Here is a 17,671-nt window from a genome sequence, read left to right as displayed (position 1 = left end):
GATGGACATGGCGAGGAGCAAGAAAGAAAGAAAGCAAAAGCAATTAGATAGATAGTCAGACAGATAGCTGTGTATGGGGATAGATAGATAGATAGATAGATAGATAGATAGATAGATAGATAGATAGATAGATAGATAGATAGATAGATAGATAGATAGATAGATAGATAGATAGATAGATAGATAGATAGATAGATAGATAGATAGATAGATAGATAGATAGATAGATAGATAGATAGATAGATAGATAGATAGATAGATAGATAGATAGATAGATAGATAGATAGATAGATAGATAGATAGATAGATAGATAGATAGATAGATAGATAGATAGATAGATAGATAGATAGATAGATAGATAGATAGATATTCAGACCTGGATCCAAACTTCAAAGTTTGAGGAAGTTCAAGATTGAGACAAGCTGTTCAGACCTATCTCTAATTCCCCCAAAACACCACTTCCTTATTTTCCCATCCCCGCTGAAAAGGCCAGTGGAGGCGAAGAGAGGGGAGAAAGGAATGAGTGACACAGGAAGAGGGACCGTAGTAAAAGGAAAGGAATAACGCAGCTCAGCTTTGTGTTTTTAATGGCATCTCTCGAAGCTAATTTATGAGCACCTGAAATGGGCACATGCCACATTCGCAAGTTAATAGAGGGGGCAGGATCTGAAGCCAGATACAGCTGGAAAAAAAGCATCATGTTTCCAAAGACCCTGACCCCACCTCCTGCAGCAGCAGATCCCTGGATTTGCTGCACACAGACATATATAGATAGATATCTCACACACCAGCACCTTTGCAGGCAGCAGCCACAGCAGCAGCAATCAGGCAGCTGTTAGGGTCGTTCCTGGCAAACCCCATGATGTGGGAGCTCCGTTCCGTAGCCTTCACCCGGGCTGTCTTTGCTGAGTTTCTGGCCACGCTGCTCTTCATCTTCTTTGGCCTGGGCTCTGCCCTCAGCTGGCCTTTGGCCCCCCCAGACGTCCTGCAGATCTCGCTGGCTTTCGGCTTGGCCATCGCCACACTGGTCCAGGCCCTGGGGCACATCAGCGGGGCGCACATCAACCCAGCAGTGACAGTGGCGTGCCTGGTGGGCTCTCACATCTCCTTCCTCAGAGCTGTCTTCTACATGGCGGCGCAGCTTCTGGGGGCAGTCGCCGGGGCAGCTCTCCTGTACGAGCTCACCCCGCCGAACATCCGGGGACACTTGGCCGCCAACAGGGTAAGGATTCTACCAGCGCAGGAGCTCTCAGGGGGACAGGAGTGATGGATGGGTAGGGCTTTTGGGGAAACGAAGGCAAGTCAAGCGAGGTCACGTATAGCTGGGAATAGAACCCTGGAGTCCTGCCTCCCAGACCCCCCTTGCTCTGACCTGCCTCCCTCCTTCTGCTGGGAATGAACCCAGGTGTCCTGACACCCAGTACTGCGTTCCAACTATTAAACCGTGCTTCCTTCTAGCTGTGGGAATAGAACTTGGAGGTCCTGGCTCCCAATTCCCCCCACTCTAAGCATTCCCCAGTGCGGCCTATGAGACCAACCAACAGGAGTCAGGAAATTCACAGCCAAGCTGCCATTTTGACATAAGAGATGTTGCAGAGTTCCTGGCTCTGCCATGCTTAACCCTTCTCTGGGAGCATATTCCACCACCTCTACAATATCCTTGTTGGTGTGGGACTATGTAGTCTGTCTCCTTGCCACGTTAGGTCTTGCCAGTATTTCCAGGATGCTGCTTCCACACCAGGCACCCGGACATCAGAGCTGGTACGACGGGTTTTTTTAAATACAATCGCTGCTTCGCATCAGATAATGCCACTCAATGCTTTACTTTCAAAGGCTGGTAGCGGACCCACCTGGTTAATCACAAGTCCCGGTAGAGACCCCTGCCCTGGCAGTGCCACCTCGCGGCCTCACCTTCCCTGGTCTGTAGCAAGTTAGAAGGATTTGACTCTGGTTTCGTACACTGTGCAACATCAAATTGCAGGGAGACATTTAACGCTCTGACTTACAGGCAGAAAAACAAGGGAACTTGGGGAGTTGTACCTAGAAACCCCAGCTGATGCCCTGTCATTAACACACCGGCTCCGGATTCTCCACTGCCTTGCATTTTGTGCCATCATTGACACCTGGGAAAAGGGTGGGGTAGGGAGGTTAAGCAGCTACAAAATCAGAACATGAGCATTATGAATCCACTTTGCAAGGTGTAAATGACACCAGGTTGCAAGCCAGTGGAGAATCTGGTCCCATGCTGACCTAGGAAGACAAGAAAAGCATCTATAACAGCACTGCCAAGTCTCATAATTTGATCGCGAGTCTTGAGCGATTTGGTGTCTTTCTTAAATCCCCAGCTCCTGGAGTCATATGATTTTGAGACAGGCAGTTTTTATTTTTAAAACTTGTAAGTTTCCAGCCTTGATGGCTGCAAAGAAAAGTTTGAAAATGACCCTAGGGTATCCTAAAAGTTCAAAAACTAAAAGGCTACAAAAAAGAACCCCAAATATATTAATAGTTTTAAATCTCATGATTTTTGGAGGCCTGACTTGTGTCTTTTAATGCTTGGGGTTGGTAATACTGCTGTTAACTCCAGCATTCTCATTATGTGGGCTCTCCTTTACCATGCCCCTAATAACAAAAACATTATGGGTCAGGTTCTCGGTTATGTAAACTAGCCTGATATCTCTGGACCAGATTCTCATCCAAATCATCCAAAGCACAGGACTTGGTGGTGACAGGGGACTTCAACTACCCAGACATCTGTTGGGAAAATAACACAGCTGGGCATAGATTTTCCAACAAGTTCTTGGACTGTATTGGAGACCATTTTTTTATTTCAGAAGGTAGAGAAAGCCACTAGGAAAGAGGCTCTTCTAGATTTGAGTTTGGCAAATGGGGAACAACTGGTTGAGAATTTGAAAGTGGAAGGCAGCTTGGGTGAAAGTGTTCATGCAGTGGCAGAGTTCATGCTTCTAAGGAATGGGAGGAGGGAAAAGAGCAGAATAAAGATAATGGATTTCAAGAAGGCAGATTTAAGCAAACGGTTGATGGGTAAGATCCCTTGGGAAGCAAGTCTAAGGGGAAAAACAGCTCAAGAGAGTTGGCAGTTTTTCAAAGAGACATTACTAAGGGCACAAAAGCAAACTATCCCACTGCACAGGAAGGATAGGAAGTATGGCAAGAGACCACCCTGGCTTAACCAGGAGATCTTCAATGATCTGAAACTCAAACAAGTATCCTACAAAAAGTGGAAATTAGGTCAAATTTTGAAGGATGAATATAAACAAACAACACAAGTATGTAGGGACAAAATTAGAAAGTCCAAGGCACGAAACTAAATCAAACTAGCTAGAGACATAAAGGGTAACAAGAAAACATTCTACAAATACATTAGAAGCAAGAGGAAGACCAAGGACAGAGTAAACCCGTTACTCAATGGGAGCTGGGGGGACAGCAACAGAAAATGTGGAAATGGCAGAAGTGCTAAATGACTTTTTTGTTTCAGTTTTCACCAAAAAGTTTAGTAGTAATTGGACATCTAACATAGTGAATGCCAGTGAAAATGAGGTTGGCTCAGAGGCTAAAATAGGGAAAGAACAAGTTAAAAATTAGACAAATTTTCAAGTCACCAGGATGAAGCACATCCTAGCATTCTCAAGGAGCTGACTGAGGAGAGATCTGAGCCATTAGCGATTATCTTCTAAAAGTCATGGCAGACTGGTACGATTCCAGAGGATTGGAAAAGGGCAAATATAGTGCCCATCTAAGGACAACCCAGGGAATTACACACCAGTCAGCTTAACCTCAGTACCCAGAAAGATAATGGAGCAAATAATTAAGCAATCGATGTGCAGACACTTAGAAAATAAGAAGGTGATAAGTAACAGTCAGCATGGATTTGTCAAGAACAAATCATGTCAAACCAACCTACTTGCTTTCTTTGACAAGATAACAAGTCTTGTGGATGTGGGGAAGCAGTCGCTGTGGTATATCTTGATTTTGTAAGGCTTTTGATAGTGTCTGGCATACCCGTCTCATAAACAAACTAGGGAAATACAATCTAGATGGAGCTACTATAAGGTGGGTGCAAAACTGGTTGGAAAACTGTTCCCAGAGAGTAATCAGTGGTTCACAATCAAGCTGGAAGGGCATATCAAGTGGCGTCGTGCAAAAGTTAGTTCTGTGTCTGGTTCTGTTCAATATCTTCATCAGTGATTTAGATAATGGCATAGAGAGTACACTTATAAAGTTTGTGGACGATAACAAGCTGAGAGAGGTTGCAAGTGCTTTGGAGAATAGAATTAAAAGTCAAAATGATCTGGACAAACTGGAGAAATGGTCTGAAGCAGGGATCGGTAACCTTTAGCATGTGGCCCGTCAGGGTAAGCTCCTTGCGGGCTGGGATGGTTTGTTTACCTGCCACTTATCATAGAATCATAGAATATTCTGGGACCTAGTCCAACCCGCTGCTCAAAGCAGGACCAATCCCAACTAAATTATCCCAGCCAGGGCTTTGTCAAGACTGCCTTAAAAACTTCAAAGGAAGGAGATTCCACCACCTCCCTAGGTAATGCATTCCAGTGCTTCACCACCCTCCTAGTGAAAAAGTTTTTCCTAATAGCCAATCTAAACCTCCCCCACTGCACCTTGAGACCATTACTCCTCGTTCTGTCATCTGCTACCACTGAGAACAGTCTAGAGCCATCCTCTTTGGAACCCCCTTTCAGGTAGCTGAAAGCAGCTATCAAATCCCCCCTCATTCTTCTCTTCTGCAGACTAAATAATCCCAGTTCCCTCAGCCGCTCCTCATATGACATGTGCTCCAGCCCCCTAATCATTTTTGTTGCCCTCCACTGGACATTTTCCAATTTTTTCACATCCTTCTTGTAGTGTGGGGCCCAAAACTGGACACAGTACTCCAGATGAGGCCTCACCAATGTTGAATAGAGGGGAACGATCATGTCCCTCGATCTGCTGGCAATGCCCCTACTTATGCATCCCAAAATGCCATTGGCCTTCTTGGCAACAACGGCACACTGTTGACTCATATCCAGCTTCTCAGCCACTGTAACCCCTAGGTCCTTTTCCGCAGAACTGCTGCCTATCCATTCAGTCCCTAGTCTGTAGCGGTGCATGGGATTCTTCCGTCCTAAGTGCAGGACCCTGCACTTGTCCTTCTTGAATCTCATCAGATTTCTTTTGGCCCAATCCTCTAATTTGTCTAGGTCCCTCTGTATCCTATCCCTACCCTCCAGCGTATCTACCTCTCCTCCCAGTTTAGTGTCATCTGCAAACTTGTTGAGGGTGCAATCTATGCCATCCTCCAGATCATTAATGAAGATATTGAACAAAACCAGCCCCAGGACCAATCTTTGGGGCACTCCGCTTGATACCAGCTGCCAACTAGACATGGACCCATTGATTACTACCCATTGAGCCCAACAATCTAGCCAGCTTTCTATCCACCTTATAGTCCATTCATCTAGCCCATATTTCTTTAACTTGCTGGCAAGAATACTGTGGGAGATTTCCGCGGGTTCGGCCGATCGCGGCTTTCACTGGCTGTGGTTCGCCATTCCAGGCCAATGGGGGCCGCAGGAAGTGGCGTGGGCTGAGGGATATAAATAGGATGAAATTCAATAAGGCCAAATGCAAAGTACTCCACTTAGGAAGGAACAATCAGTTGCACACCTACAAACTGGGAAATGACTGCCTAGGAAGGAGTACTGCGGAAAGGGATCGATCGGGGGGTCAAAGTGGATCACAAGCTAAATATGAAACAACAGTGTAATACTATTGCCAAAAAGCAAACTTCATTCTGGGCTGTATTAGCAGGAGTGTTGTAAGCAAGACACAAGAAGTAATTCTTCCGCTCTACTCCAGGCTGATTAGGGCTCAGCGGGAGTATTGTGTCCAGTTCTGGGTGCCACATTTAAGAAAAGAGATGGACAAATGGGAGAAAGTCCAGAGAAGAGCAACCAAAATGATTAAAGATCTAGAAAACATGACCTATGATGGAGACCAGAGTTCAAGTACCTGTTCTGTCACCGATTTCCTGTGTGATAATAGATCAATCACATAGCCACTCTGCGCCTCAGTTTCCCCATATGTAAAGGGGGATAATAGCACACCTCTGCCTTACAGGGGAACTGTGAGGATAAATACCTTAAAGACTTTGGATAGTACAATAATGGAGGGACATACAAGTACCTTAAATAGATAGTAGCCTTTGTACAAGTCTTTAAATCGTGATTTGAGGACTTCAGTAACTCAGCCAGAGGTTCGGGGTCTATTACAGCAGTGGGTGGGCGAGGTTCTGTGGCCTGCGATGTGCAGGATTCAGACTAGATGATCATGATGGTCCCTTCTGACCTTAAAGTCTATGCAGGTGTGAATGATTACTCAAAGGCAAGGACAAGTAGCATCAGGCCCTGTATTTTTCAAGTGATCTAGCAATTTGAATCAAATCCAGGTCAGGACCGACAGAAAGCTAACAGCATCTCTCAGCTGTTGTCACGCGTAGGAATAGTGTACTATCCCTTTAAATAGTTCGTGTGCCCTCTGGTAGCGCTCACCGTGTTTATGCGATGAAATCAGCAGAGCAGCAAGGATGCATAGAGCTAGGCTTTGCACATCTGAAAGGACCACAGTACTGAGCTCCCCTCCAGGTCAGTGAGCAAGGTAGGAAAAGCCTACACAGTCCCGCTGCTCCTTGCATGTACCTGTCCTGGGCACAGACAGATGCCTGCCGTTCCAGAGCTCTATCACTCTCCCCCCAGGATGCAACATATGTGACATATAGAGCTCCTCACGCTACACAGGGAGGTGAAAGGATCAGCTCTGGTTTGTAAATAACACAGTATTGCCAGGCCCAAATGCTCACAAATCATGAGTCATGCGCACCAAAAATCCTGAGATTGGCTTTAAAATCATGAAATTACGTCAAAATACTAGATTTGCTGCTCTTTTTATTTGGCCTCTGCTTTTTGAGCCTTTGGGATGAACTGGGGTCACATTTTGAAGCTAGAAACTTACTTTTTCATGAAGAACAAAGGCTGAAATCATCACTTGATTCCAGGAGCTGGGGCTTTAAGGAAAACAATAATTATCATGAGACTCATGACAAACTCATGAGAGTTGGCAACGCTGGACTAAAAGGCTAAAGAGGGGGGCTAGCTTCTCTTCTCAGGCCTTGTCTACACCCAAAAGTTCACTGCTTTAACTGAACCGACATAGCGAAAACAGTGCAACCTGCCCCAGTGTGAATGCAGTTATGCCAATATAAAAATCCTCATATCTGTATGACTCATTCCTGTAAGGGAGGAGGAATAAGGTATGCTGGAATAAAGCACTTTTAGACCTGTAGAACTGCCTCGACAGTAGGAGCTGTACCAGTATGACTAGGAATCACATTCCCGAAATGACTGCACAAAGTCTGCACTGCAATTAGAGGTGTGATTTAATTTGCCGCACTTGTAGATAGACATCCCTAGTCTGGATATAGCTCGTGCCCCTAACAATAGCTGAGAACCCAGCTCACCAGATTTTGCAAAGGGACTGCTCAGTGCAACAAAAACCAGTCGACTCACAGGACCACAGGCAGGAAACTTGTTTCTTTGTTTTTAACTGCATCACAACAGAAGAGGGGGATGGGGAAAACTTCTCATGGACTAAACAGAAAGTAAGGGAGAAGTGGATCAGGGCTCCAACCCAGAGTACTGGGAGTAACCTAGTTAACCCTTTGATGACCACTTTACTACATCACTGCGATTGCTATTCTAGTGACTAGATCAAAGCTAGCTCAGCTGGGTCTGTGGTCACACCTCCGACAGCAGTGTGTAATCCAGGCTTCAGTAACGCCCGTGTAAATCCGGAGTTATGCAATCCCTGGCTTTATACCAGCGTAATGGAGATCAGAATGTAGGCCTTAACCTTCCTGGCCGGCAAAGAGGTGATACAGTGAGGGGGAAAAAAACTGCAGGTGGAATTTCTGGTTCTGTCTAAAACATCTAGATTTCAGTATTTAACAGTGCATGGCTCAGGCTCCAGCAGCGTAGCTGGACCATAGATAAGATCTCAGCCAACCCCAGAGCACCACTCGCACCGCAAATTGGTCAATTCACCAGCAACGTCCCATGGTACCGTCACTTACATTGGATTAAGGAAACACGAGCGGCCATTTATATTGCAAAACGTACACTGGAGATGTTCTCTCGAAGTGTGGTCAGATTAGGTTTAGTGCAATTGCTGAGCAGAGAAGTGACTGCTTGGAAAGGCTGACCTGGACACTGGTACATGCTAGGTACATACTGTGCGTGCGTGTGCACGAGAGAGAGAGAGAGAGAGAGCGCGCAAATCAGTGATTACCATTGTGAAAAATAAAACTCTCATTTCCCGACAATTGAACTTTTCAAAAACTGTCTCGGGTCACAAGTGACATGAATTTTGTGGGTCTCATTAGAGTCCTTGACGGCACACCTCCCAACTACTAGACATTTGGCAGGATCTCCTTAAAAGAGGCACAGCATGGGAATAGCACCGTACAAGAACAAGGAGACCGATACGGAAAGGCAGCAAACTCTTCAAAACCATGCACGGAAATACTCTTGCACACAATGCACAATGAGCCTGTGGAACTCATTGCCACAAGATAGTATTGAGACCAAAGAGTTTTGAAGGACTCAAAAAAACCTAGGTGGAGCCCTGACTCCGATCCACTCTGGCAGTTCCTATGTTCCTTACAAGTCAAGACAATATGTTGACAGAGATGGAAGGATCCAGACTAGGAGCACAAGTGAGGACTGAGATGCATTGACAAAGCTGGAGTGGAGGAAAGGCTGACAGAGCAGGGATTTTACAGAGCAGGATACAAGCGCATCAGCTGGGCTGTGTGGGGACCTGGGACTGCAGGGGGTGATGCTGGTAAAACCAAGGTGCCTTGGCAGAGCTGTGGAGCAGCTTACACAGCCTGTACTTACTCTGTACCTTCTCCAAGCCTTCCAGATGGAGGGACCAGGCAGGGTTTAGCAGGGAGATTCATAGAGTCCAAGGCCAGAAGGGACCATTTGTGATCATCTAATCTGACCTTCTGGATAACATAGGCCAGAGACCTTCCCTCAAAATATTTAAATCCGTCTTGATTTAAAAATGGCAGTGATGGAGAATCCCCCACAATCCTTGGTACATGGTTCCAGTGGGTTCATTACTCTCACCATTAAAAATGCATGCCTTCTTTCCCATCTGAATGGGGCTAGCATCAACTTTCAGCTCATGGATCGCGTTAGATCTTCCTCTGCTGGACGAAGAGCCCACGATTAAATATTTGCTCCCCGTGGAGATACTTGTAGACTGTGCAATCCAGTCCCCCCTTCACCTTCTCTTTGCAAGCTAAATAGATAGACTCAAAGCGCTCAGTCTCAATGTTTTCCAATCTTTTAATCATTCTCCTGGCTCTTCTCTGAACCCCTCAACATCCTTCTTGAATTGTGAGCGCCAGGGCTGGACACAGGATTCCAGCAGTGCTCCCGCCAATGCCAAATACAGAGGTAAAATAAACTCTCTTCTCATAGGCACCAGCTTCCTCTGGGCCCAGGGGGTGCTTAACCCCGGCTCCGCCCCCACCCCCGCCCCCACCCAACCCCTTCCCCCAAGCCCCCTGTCCTGCCTCTTCCCGCCCCCGCTCTGCCCCAAGCCCTGCCCCACCCAACCTTTCTCCCAAGTCCCCGCCTCTTCCTGCCCCTGCACAGTCTCTTCCCCGCCTTTTCCAGCCCCCTCCCCCGAGCACACCCCATCCCCGCTCCTCCGCTTCCTCCCAGAGCCCCCTGCATGCCGCGAAACAGCTGATTGTTGTGAGTCACAGCTGATTGTTGTGAGTCGGAGGCAGGGAGAGGAGTTGATCGGCAGGGTTGCTGGCGGCCGGGAGGCGCTGGGGGCAAAAGGGGGAAGCTGGCTGCCAGTGGGTGCTAATTTTTTCCCATGGGTGCTCCAGCCCTGTCTCTATGGCGCCTCTTCTACTCAAGATTCCCCTGTCTGTGATTCCTAGGATGGTAATAGCCCTTTTTGGCCACAAATGTCACACGAGGAGCTCGGACACAGCTGATTCCCCACCATGACCCCCAAATCTTTTTCAGAGTCACTGCTTCCGAGGACAGAGCTCCCCTGCCCTGTAAGTCTGGCCTGCATGCTTTGCTCCCAGATGTCTTCATTTACATTCAGCCCTATTAAAACGCATATGGTTTTCTTTTGTGCCCAGTTCACCAAGCCATCGACCTGTTCCTCTTCCTAAAGCACCGGGGAAGGGCGCACGCTCATTACTGAGAAGCTGCTTTCCTCTCGTTTCAGCTACACAACGACACGACTCCAGGCCAGGCTGTCACCGTCGAGCTGTTCCTCACCTTCCAGCTGGTCCTGTGCATTTTTGCTTCCACCGATGACCAGAGAAGCGATAATGTCGGCTCTCCGGCCTTGTCCATCGGCCTTTCTGTCGCTGTGGGTCACTTGCTGGGGGTGCGTCACAATGGCCTGGCTTTTGCATTTTAGAGCCATGACACAAGCATGCCCATGTCCCAGATAGTTTCACTAGGTGGGGTGCTCTACCAAGCAGAGGAAGAATGGTCCAGTGGCTAGGGTGTCAGCTTGGGATTTGTAAGAGCTGGTTTTGATTCCTTGCTCTGCAACAGCTTTCCTGTGTGACCTTAGGCAAGTCACTTAGCCTCTCTGTGCCTTCCCAAAGGGGAAGAGTAGCAATTCCCTGCCCTCAGGGGTGTTGTGAGGCTAAGTCAGTTAATGGTTGTGAGGTGCTGAGGTACGACAGTAATGGAGAACATTCTGTGTTTGCCCAGTCCCTAGCACAATGCGGTCATGTGCATGGCTCCAAAGCACTATGGTAACACTACAAATAATAAATACCCAACATAGATCGCTCCAGCCCCAGACTCCCCAAACTAGAGATGCAGCAGAGACTAGTATGCAGATTCCCTCCACGGATCTTGAAGCCCTTTGCAAACATGAATGACCCCCTTTTGGATCTAGGTCAGTATCATCTCCATATTACAGGGGAGGTAATTGAGGAGACTTGCCCAACACCTGTGTAGCTGAGCAGGCAACAATTCTGTGCTTTACCCATTAGACCGTGCTTTCCATAAGAGCTCCCAGAGCTGGAGGGAAATTCCCAGCTACTCAAGGCCCAGCCCCTTCCAGCAGGAGCAATGAGAGAATTTAGCTCATTTAACTAGCTATACAACTGGTTGGTGAAAGATGCCCGTCATTCTTTTCCTGCCTGGAGGACTGAATCATAGAATCATAGAATATCAGGGTTGAAAGGGACCTCAGGAGGTCATCTAGACTGACGCCCTGCTCAAAGCAGGACCAATCCCCAATTTTTGCCCTGATCCCTAAATGGCCCCCTCAAGGATTGAGCTCACAACTTTGGGTTTAGCAGGCCAATGCTCAAACCACTGAGCTATCCCTCCCCCCCAAGGCTTGCGCCAATGAACGAAGCATGCTAACAGCAGGCTAAGGCGTTTAAAGATAGTCTTGTTGCTGAAAGAGTTTGGTGGTTAATAATAACCGTGCCCCTTTTTCACCCCCACCCCCCAGATCCACTACACCGGCTGCTCTATGAACCCCGCCAGATCTTTCGCCCCAGCTGTGATAGTAGGAGACTTCAGCGCCCATTGGGTAAGAATTCAGCCCCCCGCATTCCTCATAGCTGCAGATCTGGGTGCAGTTTTGGCAGGACGAGCTGCCACGCATAGGGTTGCCAATTGTGGTTGGACGTATTCCTGGAAGTTTCATCACATGATGTAACCTTTAATGAAAGATAAATCTCTTATTCCAGGAGACCCAACTCTAGCCTAGGCACTGTGGTGTCGATATTTCTAGAACTCTCGAGAGTCAGCCTAGCTGCTGGCATTTTAACAGTGAGAAGGGTAATAATAATATTATCCAAACCAGGCTCTGGTTGCCACCTGGAAGAAAGATCTAGAGATTGGGAGCAATAGATACAGCAAACCATAGCCCGGAATTGCCTAACCAACTGGCTAAGTTGCAACAGGAAAAGGGTGTGTGGTTCATTCTATGTGAGTTGGCAGTAGGCACAAAACCTACCGAGACTTTAACTCTAGTTATTATCCAACTAATCTTTCCCGATTCTAGTCTGAACCAGCATGGTTCAATTTTTCCATCAGATGTGGTCGGCATCTGTTTGGAATCCAAGGTTTGTGTTCAGCGAACCAGAAAAGGGGTAGAGGAAGAGACGCTTTGCTCATTCTTGGCAAGTTTTAGCAAAAGTTCTGTGAGTTTGAGCGACTTCCTGGGTCAGAGGTCAGGCAACAGCCATCTTGAAAAATGTTTCTTTTGCATGTTGACCAGGAAAATGTGCCTGCCAAGAGCAGATTCAGAACTAGAGTCCTGGAACACATGGAAGCTGTGTTTTAGTTTTGCAGAACTGCATTGCTTCAGTCTGGGGTTTTGCATAAATCAAACCGAGTTTGGTGGTCATCTCAGTCTCATTTTACCCAAATCACCAAGGTGATTAAGGTGACTAAATAAATAACACTGAAGTTATACTACTTAGCACTTATCTACTGATGCAATCTAATGAACATTCAAAGATCTCAAAGCACTTTATAAAGGTGGGTAATATCACTATCTCCATTCACCCAGATGGACAAACCAAGCCTCAGAGAGGGGAAGGGCCTTGCTTTAGATCAGAGAGCAATTTAATACTCGAACTGAGAAAAGAAAAGAAATCCTGCCTCCCTACTTTAACCACTAGACCACTTTCCCTTCCAGAACTGGGACCAGAACTCAGGAGTCCTGGTTCCCAGTCCCAGCCCTGATCTAACCACTGGTCCTCATTCCCCACAAAGGCTGGGAAGAAAACCCAAGAGTCACAATTCCCAATCTTCTATTCGCCCGGCTGAGCACAGAACCAAAGAGGTTAAATGCTCAGTAGTGTGTTCGAACCACAAGCCTGCACCACTTTCCAAAGTTTTGGTTTCATCACAATCCCTAAACCAGGTTTGGGCAATGGCTGCACTAGAGTTTAAGACGACATAAATTATGTCACTCCAGTGGTGTGAATTAGCCACTCCCCTGAGCAACATAATTTATGCCAATTTAAGCACCACACTGTGAGAAGTTGGGGGTGGATTAATTAAGTCAATGGGAGAGCTCTTTCCCACCGGTTTAGAGCAGCTACACAGAGAGTTTACAGCGGACTTAGATTTAGTGTTGCAAAAGCTCATTGGTTTGATCTTGGTTCCACAAAACCAACCACTAAAAAAGCCAGGGTTGTTTTCAGATCCATTTTATCAGAACCACCAGCGCTTTGGGGATGGTAGTTCAGACAAAAGGGTCTGTTTTGGGTCCAAAAAGCAGTGGAGATCAAGATGAAGCAAATATAGATGGATGGATGTGTCCCACTGGGATGAAAAGGTTATGGCCATGGGCCAATTTTGAGCCCCGTTGGTTCCCAAATGCAGAGAGAACTCAAGCTTAGGTGGCTAGAAGACCAGACTCAGATCCATAAATATCTGCTGTTCATCTCAAGTTCCAGATAAATTTCTGAGTCCTGTGGCTGATTCGGGAGCCTTATTTTTTTCTCTCTCCATCTGCCCAGGTCTTCTGGCTGGGACCCTTGGCTGGTGCAGTGGTGGCCTCGCTGATCTACAATTATATTCTCTTCCCACACACAAAGACCCTATCAGAGAGACTCGCCATCTTCAAAGGCCTCGAGCCTGAGGAGGACTGGGAAGAGCGCGACGTTCACCGGAGGCAGTCGATGGAGCTGCACTCCCCACAGACTCTGCCAAGGGGGGTGACAGAGAAAGTCTAGCTAAGCCCCCATGGGCTTCAAAAGGAGCTAGCCATGTTCTCCGGCATCTCTTTTAGACCAGCACACGTTCGGACGAGTGACAAATGCACTTTCCCCACTTTCGCAGCAGAGTAAAGCGGCCAGAAGTTGCCCCAATGAGCCGTAAAAGGTTTGCTCCCATTGTTAGCTGTGCCCCATTCCCTGGGCAATTCACTTAACCTTCCCTATGCTCACCAGCTTTCCACCTTTACGGTCCGTCAACAACCCCTTGCCTGAACCAAACACCGGCTCTGCCTGCAGAACACACTGACCCCAGCGGCCTCAGGATGGCAACCCCAGGAGGCAGAACTCCTGGGCCCGATTCCTAGCTCTGCCACCAAATGTAATTTGGCACATCGCTTCTTTTCTCCATACCTCAGTTTCCCCATTTGTAGAAGGAGGGTAATACTACTTCCCACCTCACTGAGCTCTCGTGATGGATTAATATTTGCTGAGCACTTGAAAGCGCTATATATTAGCGTTGTTTTTATTACTGTTGCCATTTAATGGAGCAGGGTGATTGCTACCTATTCTGGTCCGCTCCCCCAGTGTCTCACACTTCTCTCACTGCAATGGCTGCTTGGACCCAGACTGGAGTGTGTCCCATGTAACGAGCAGCAAGCGGCTCATCATCCATCCTATCAGGAGAGCTTTGATAAACTTCATCTGGCTGGTTCCTCCGGTGTGCCAGCTCCCATGTTTCTACAGAGAACGACAGCCCCTCTGTATTCCCCAGAGCCATCTCCCGGCTTGTTCCCTAGACATTTGCCTCCAAGTCTAATTCACTGTATGCCCAAGCTCCTCCTTATTCTTGTATTAAATTGTCACAGGCATCCTTGTGGCTCTTAAATCCCACCCCAGAGGTGGCTGCATTTCCCCCGGCAGGTAAAGCAGCGGTGCCCTAACCTGTTCTGTGTCAGGACTAAAAATATGGCCCCCTGTGCCCTAAGCCTCTTCTTCCAATCAGAATAGTTTTAAAACAAAAACAAAAAACTTGCCCTGTCTCTCTGTAGATTGAACTAAAGTGATAGAGTTCACTGATTTAAAATGTGATTTGAGTCAGGTCCAAACAATATCATTTAAATCACCAATTTTCTTTTCTTTTTTAAAAATATTTCTTATTGTAGTTACTTTCCTAAGGAAAACGTAATTCTTACTGGCTGACAGAAGAGCCCAAGGAACTTACCCAAAACTTATCCTCGCAATCAGCTGGCATAAATAATGACTGTATATATTTATTCAGATTCTTCATTTTTACATTCCAGTACTAACCAATGTCAATGACTGTTCTCTTTCTGCTATAGACATTTTAACTTATTGTTCATTGTGATTGTGAGTAAAGCTAAAATGAAATGGAACGGAGCCATGAAAATGATTTTTTTAAATATATTTGAATATTTGTTGTATTAATTTCAAATAAAGCACTTTAAATTTGCATTTACATGTCAAATCAATAAAATAAGAGACTCGCATTTATATAGTAGTTCATCCCAAAGTGCTTTACAAACTGGTTCTGCATTAGACCACATTCTGCTATCCTGACACAGAATAGTCATTTATGTCCTCAGAATGAGACCAGATGGTAAAAGTGGGTGTGTAATGATTACTCACCCACCACTGAAATGCAGCCACCTCTGGGGTGGAACGCAGCCCCCTTTCTATCACCAGCAACACATTGTAGCTTTTTTACTTGTTTTGGATGGTAAGACCAGACATATTAACCTTTTATCAACCCAGTCCACATCATCTAACTGGGGACACAAAATAAAGATCCGTCCCTTACCAGTACTCCAGTGTGTCACATTTTTATTACCCGCTTGTGACAATCAAATCTGATCTCTGCTACACCTGTAGGCCAAATTCTCAGCAGGCATCAACTGACCTACAGCAGTCAATGGAGCTACACCAGCTGACAGTCTGGCCAGTGACGTCAATGGATTCATGCTGATTTACGCCCTCTGGGGATCTGGCCCCTTGGCCCCAGTGGAGCTACACCAATTTACATCCGTTGAGAATCTAACCCTCTGACATCAAGGGAATGACACTGAATTACAACAACTGGGGTAATGGCTTATTTACTTTAACGTAAACCTATTTACACCAGCTGGGAAGCTGGTCCCATCCTCTCCAAGGTATTTAGGTGCCTAAGTCCCAAATGGGAGTTAGGTGCCTCAGTACCTCTGAGGAGCTGGGCAGCAGATCCTTCACTTCACTGGCGGGGCGGCAATTTACACCACTTCAGAATCCGGCTCCTTTGCTGCAATGGAGCTATACCAGTTTACACTAGCTGAGAATCTGCCCCGTTTACACCAGGGGAGTCGCTCCAGATTTACACTAATGTAACTCAGATCACACCTGGTGTCACAGGGATCAGATCTGCCTGAAGGAAACCCAGGACTAAGCCAAAGGAACCACACTTTGCAGCTGAGCTTCTGTTTCTAAATAGTTTTAACCGGGGTCAATAAAAGAGAAGGCATTGTTTTAATAAGCTGTTAATCACTTACAATAGATTGCTGTAGAATCCAGCAGGTCTATGGGGTTGCTTATTACCAACTATAACATCTGCTCCTGAGGCACTTAGAAGCATGAATAATGGTATGTCTGTAACATGTATTATTAACCCTTTATAAACCATATATCAATGGACCCTCAAAGCATGGCTGCCACATCAACAAGGAAAATGGAAATATTGCACGGGATAACCTCTTGCTCTCTCTGACTTGAGGTTTATCCTTTGAGTCCTGATGCTCCAGACCTCAGGCCCATTGTTTTATTGATGCCAGTGGAGAAGGGTGAAACGCTGGTACTATAGATATGCGAGATCCTATCATTTCAGAAATGCTCAGCCCCACTCTGCTCTGAGATGGCTCCAAGACACCAAAATGAACCTGTCCTTTTAGCCCCGAAAACAGCAACCTAGCCACCAGCATTATGCAGGTACTCAGCATCAGAGGGATGCCACAAAGGGTTTTTATTTTTCTCTTTCTTCCTCAATTATCATCTGGCTCACTTTGGCCATTACCCTGTGGCCACTGGATTAGCTGCCCATGGGGATCTCCCGCAGCACCCTACCATGCTTCCCATAGCTTGGTGCAAGCCGCCGCCTCATGGCTGCAGTCTCCGGAGAATAATATTAACACCACCTCGGCAGATTGCAAAGCACTTGACAAAAGTGGGCAATTTAATTATCCCCATTTTACAGATGGGGAAACTGAGGCACGGGGGGCATGATTTGCCCAAGGTTACCCACTGGCAGAGCTGGGACCAGAACCCAGCTCTAGGCCAGAGCACTAGCCACTAGGCCATGCTGCCTCTCATCTCATCAAGCAGGCACACAGCCTCTTTATTGTTTTGCCCCTTGGCTGGCGCTGAGTCGCTGCAACCTAAAAACCATCAGCCGTTTGGCGGGACGTTTGCCAACTCTCATAATTCTATTGTGGTCTCAGGATATTTCCTGCTGTTCTTAAACTCCCAGCTCCTGTATGTGTGTGATTAGGTGACAATATCAGCTCACATTTAAGAAAAAAACCTAAGTTTCTAACCTTCATAGCTGCAGAAAAAAATTAACTATTTTTGGATGTTTTCTACATTTTCAAATATATTGATTTCAGTGACTACACAAAATATAAAATGTGCAGTGCTCACTTCCTGTTATTTTTTATGACAAATATTTGCACTGTAAAAAAAGAAAAGGAGTACTTGTGGCACCTTAGAGACTAACCAATTTATTTGAGCAGTCTCTAAGGTGCCACAAGTACTCCTTTTCTTTTTGCGAATACAGACTAACACGGCTGTTCCTCTGAAACTGTAAAAAAAGAAAT

At 46.4% G+C, this 17,671-nt stretch overlaps 1 protein-coding gene across 2 annotated transcripts; it reads left to right on the top strand.

The window, feature by feature from the left end:
• The first annotated feature begins 799 nt into the window (after positions 1-799).
• LOC140900886 (aquaporin-2) lies at positions 800-15,286 on the top strand. 2 transcript variants are annotated; one of them, XM_073318811.2, is made up of 4 exons: positions 800-1,223; positions 10,334-10,498; positions 11,591-11,671; positions 13,617-15,271. In XM_073318811.2, exons 1-4 carry the CDS (start codon positions 861-863, stop codon positions 13,830-13,832), a joined length of 825 nt encoding a protein of 274 aa, XP_073174912.1. In that variant the 5' UTR covers positions 800-860; the 3' UTR covers positions 13,833-15,271. The 2 variants fall into 2 exon arrangements, with proteins under 2 accessions (XP_073174912.1, XP_073174914.1); XM_073318813.2 differs by lacking the exon at positions 11,591-11,671 and having other exon boundaries at positions 13,617-15,286.
• The last annotated feature ends 2,385 nt before the right edge of the window (positions 15,287-17,671 follow it).

This window comes from Lepidochelys kempii, chromosome 20 (assembly GCF_965140285.1).
Source record: "Lepidochelys kempii isolate rLepKem1 chromosome 20, rLepKem1.hap1, whole genome shotgun sequence".
Classification (NCBI taxonomy): domain Eukaryota; kingdom Metazoa; phylum Chordata; order Testudines; family Cheloniidae; genus Lepidochelys; species Lepidochelys kempii.
This window is presented reverse-complemented; position numbering and strand designations above follow the sequence as displayed.

Excerpts from the sequence above, each read along its gene's own strand:
- LOC140900886 (XM_073318811.2), top strand. The coding sequence starts at position 861 with ATGATGTGGGAGCTCCGTTCCGTAGCCTTCACCCGGGCTGTCTTTGCT. Across the intron at positions 1,224-10,333 it reads GACACTTGGCCGCCAACAGG|CTACACAACGACACGACTCC; the intron begins GTAAGGATTCTA and ends CTCTCGTTTCAG. Across the intron at positions 10,499-11,590 it reads CTGTGGGTCACTTGCTGGGG|ATCCACTACACCGGCTGCTC; the intron begins GTGCGTCACAAT and ends CCCACCCCCCAG.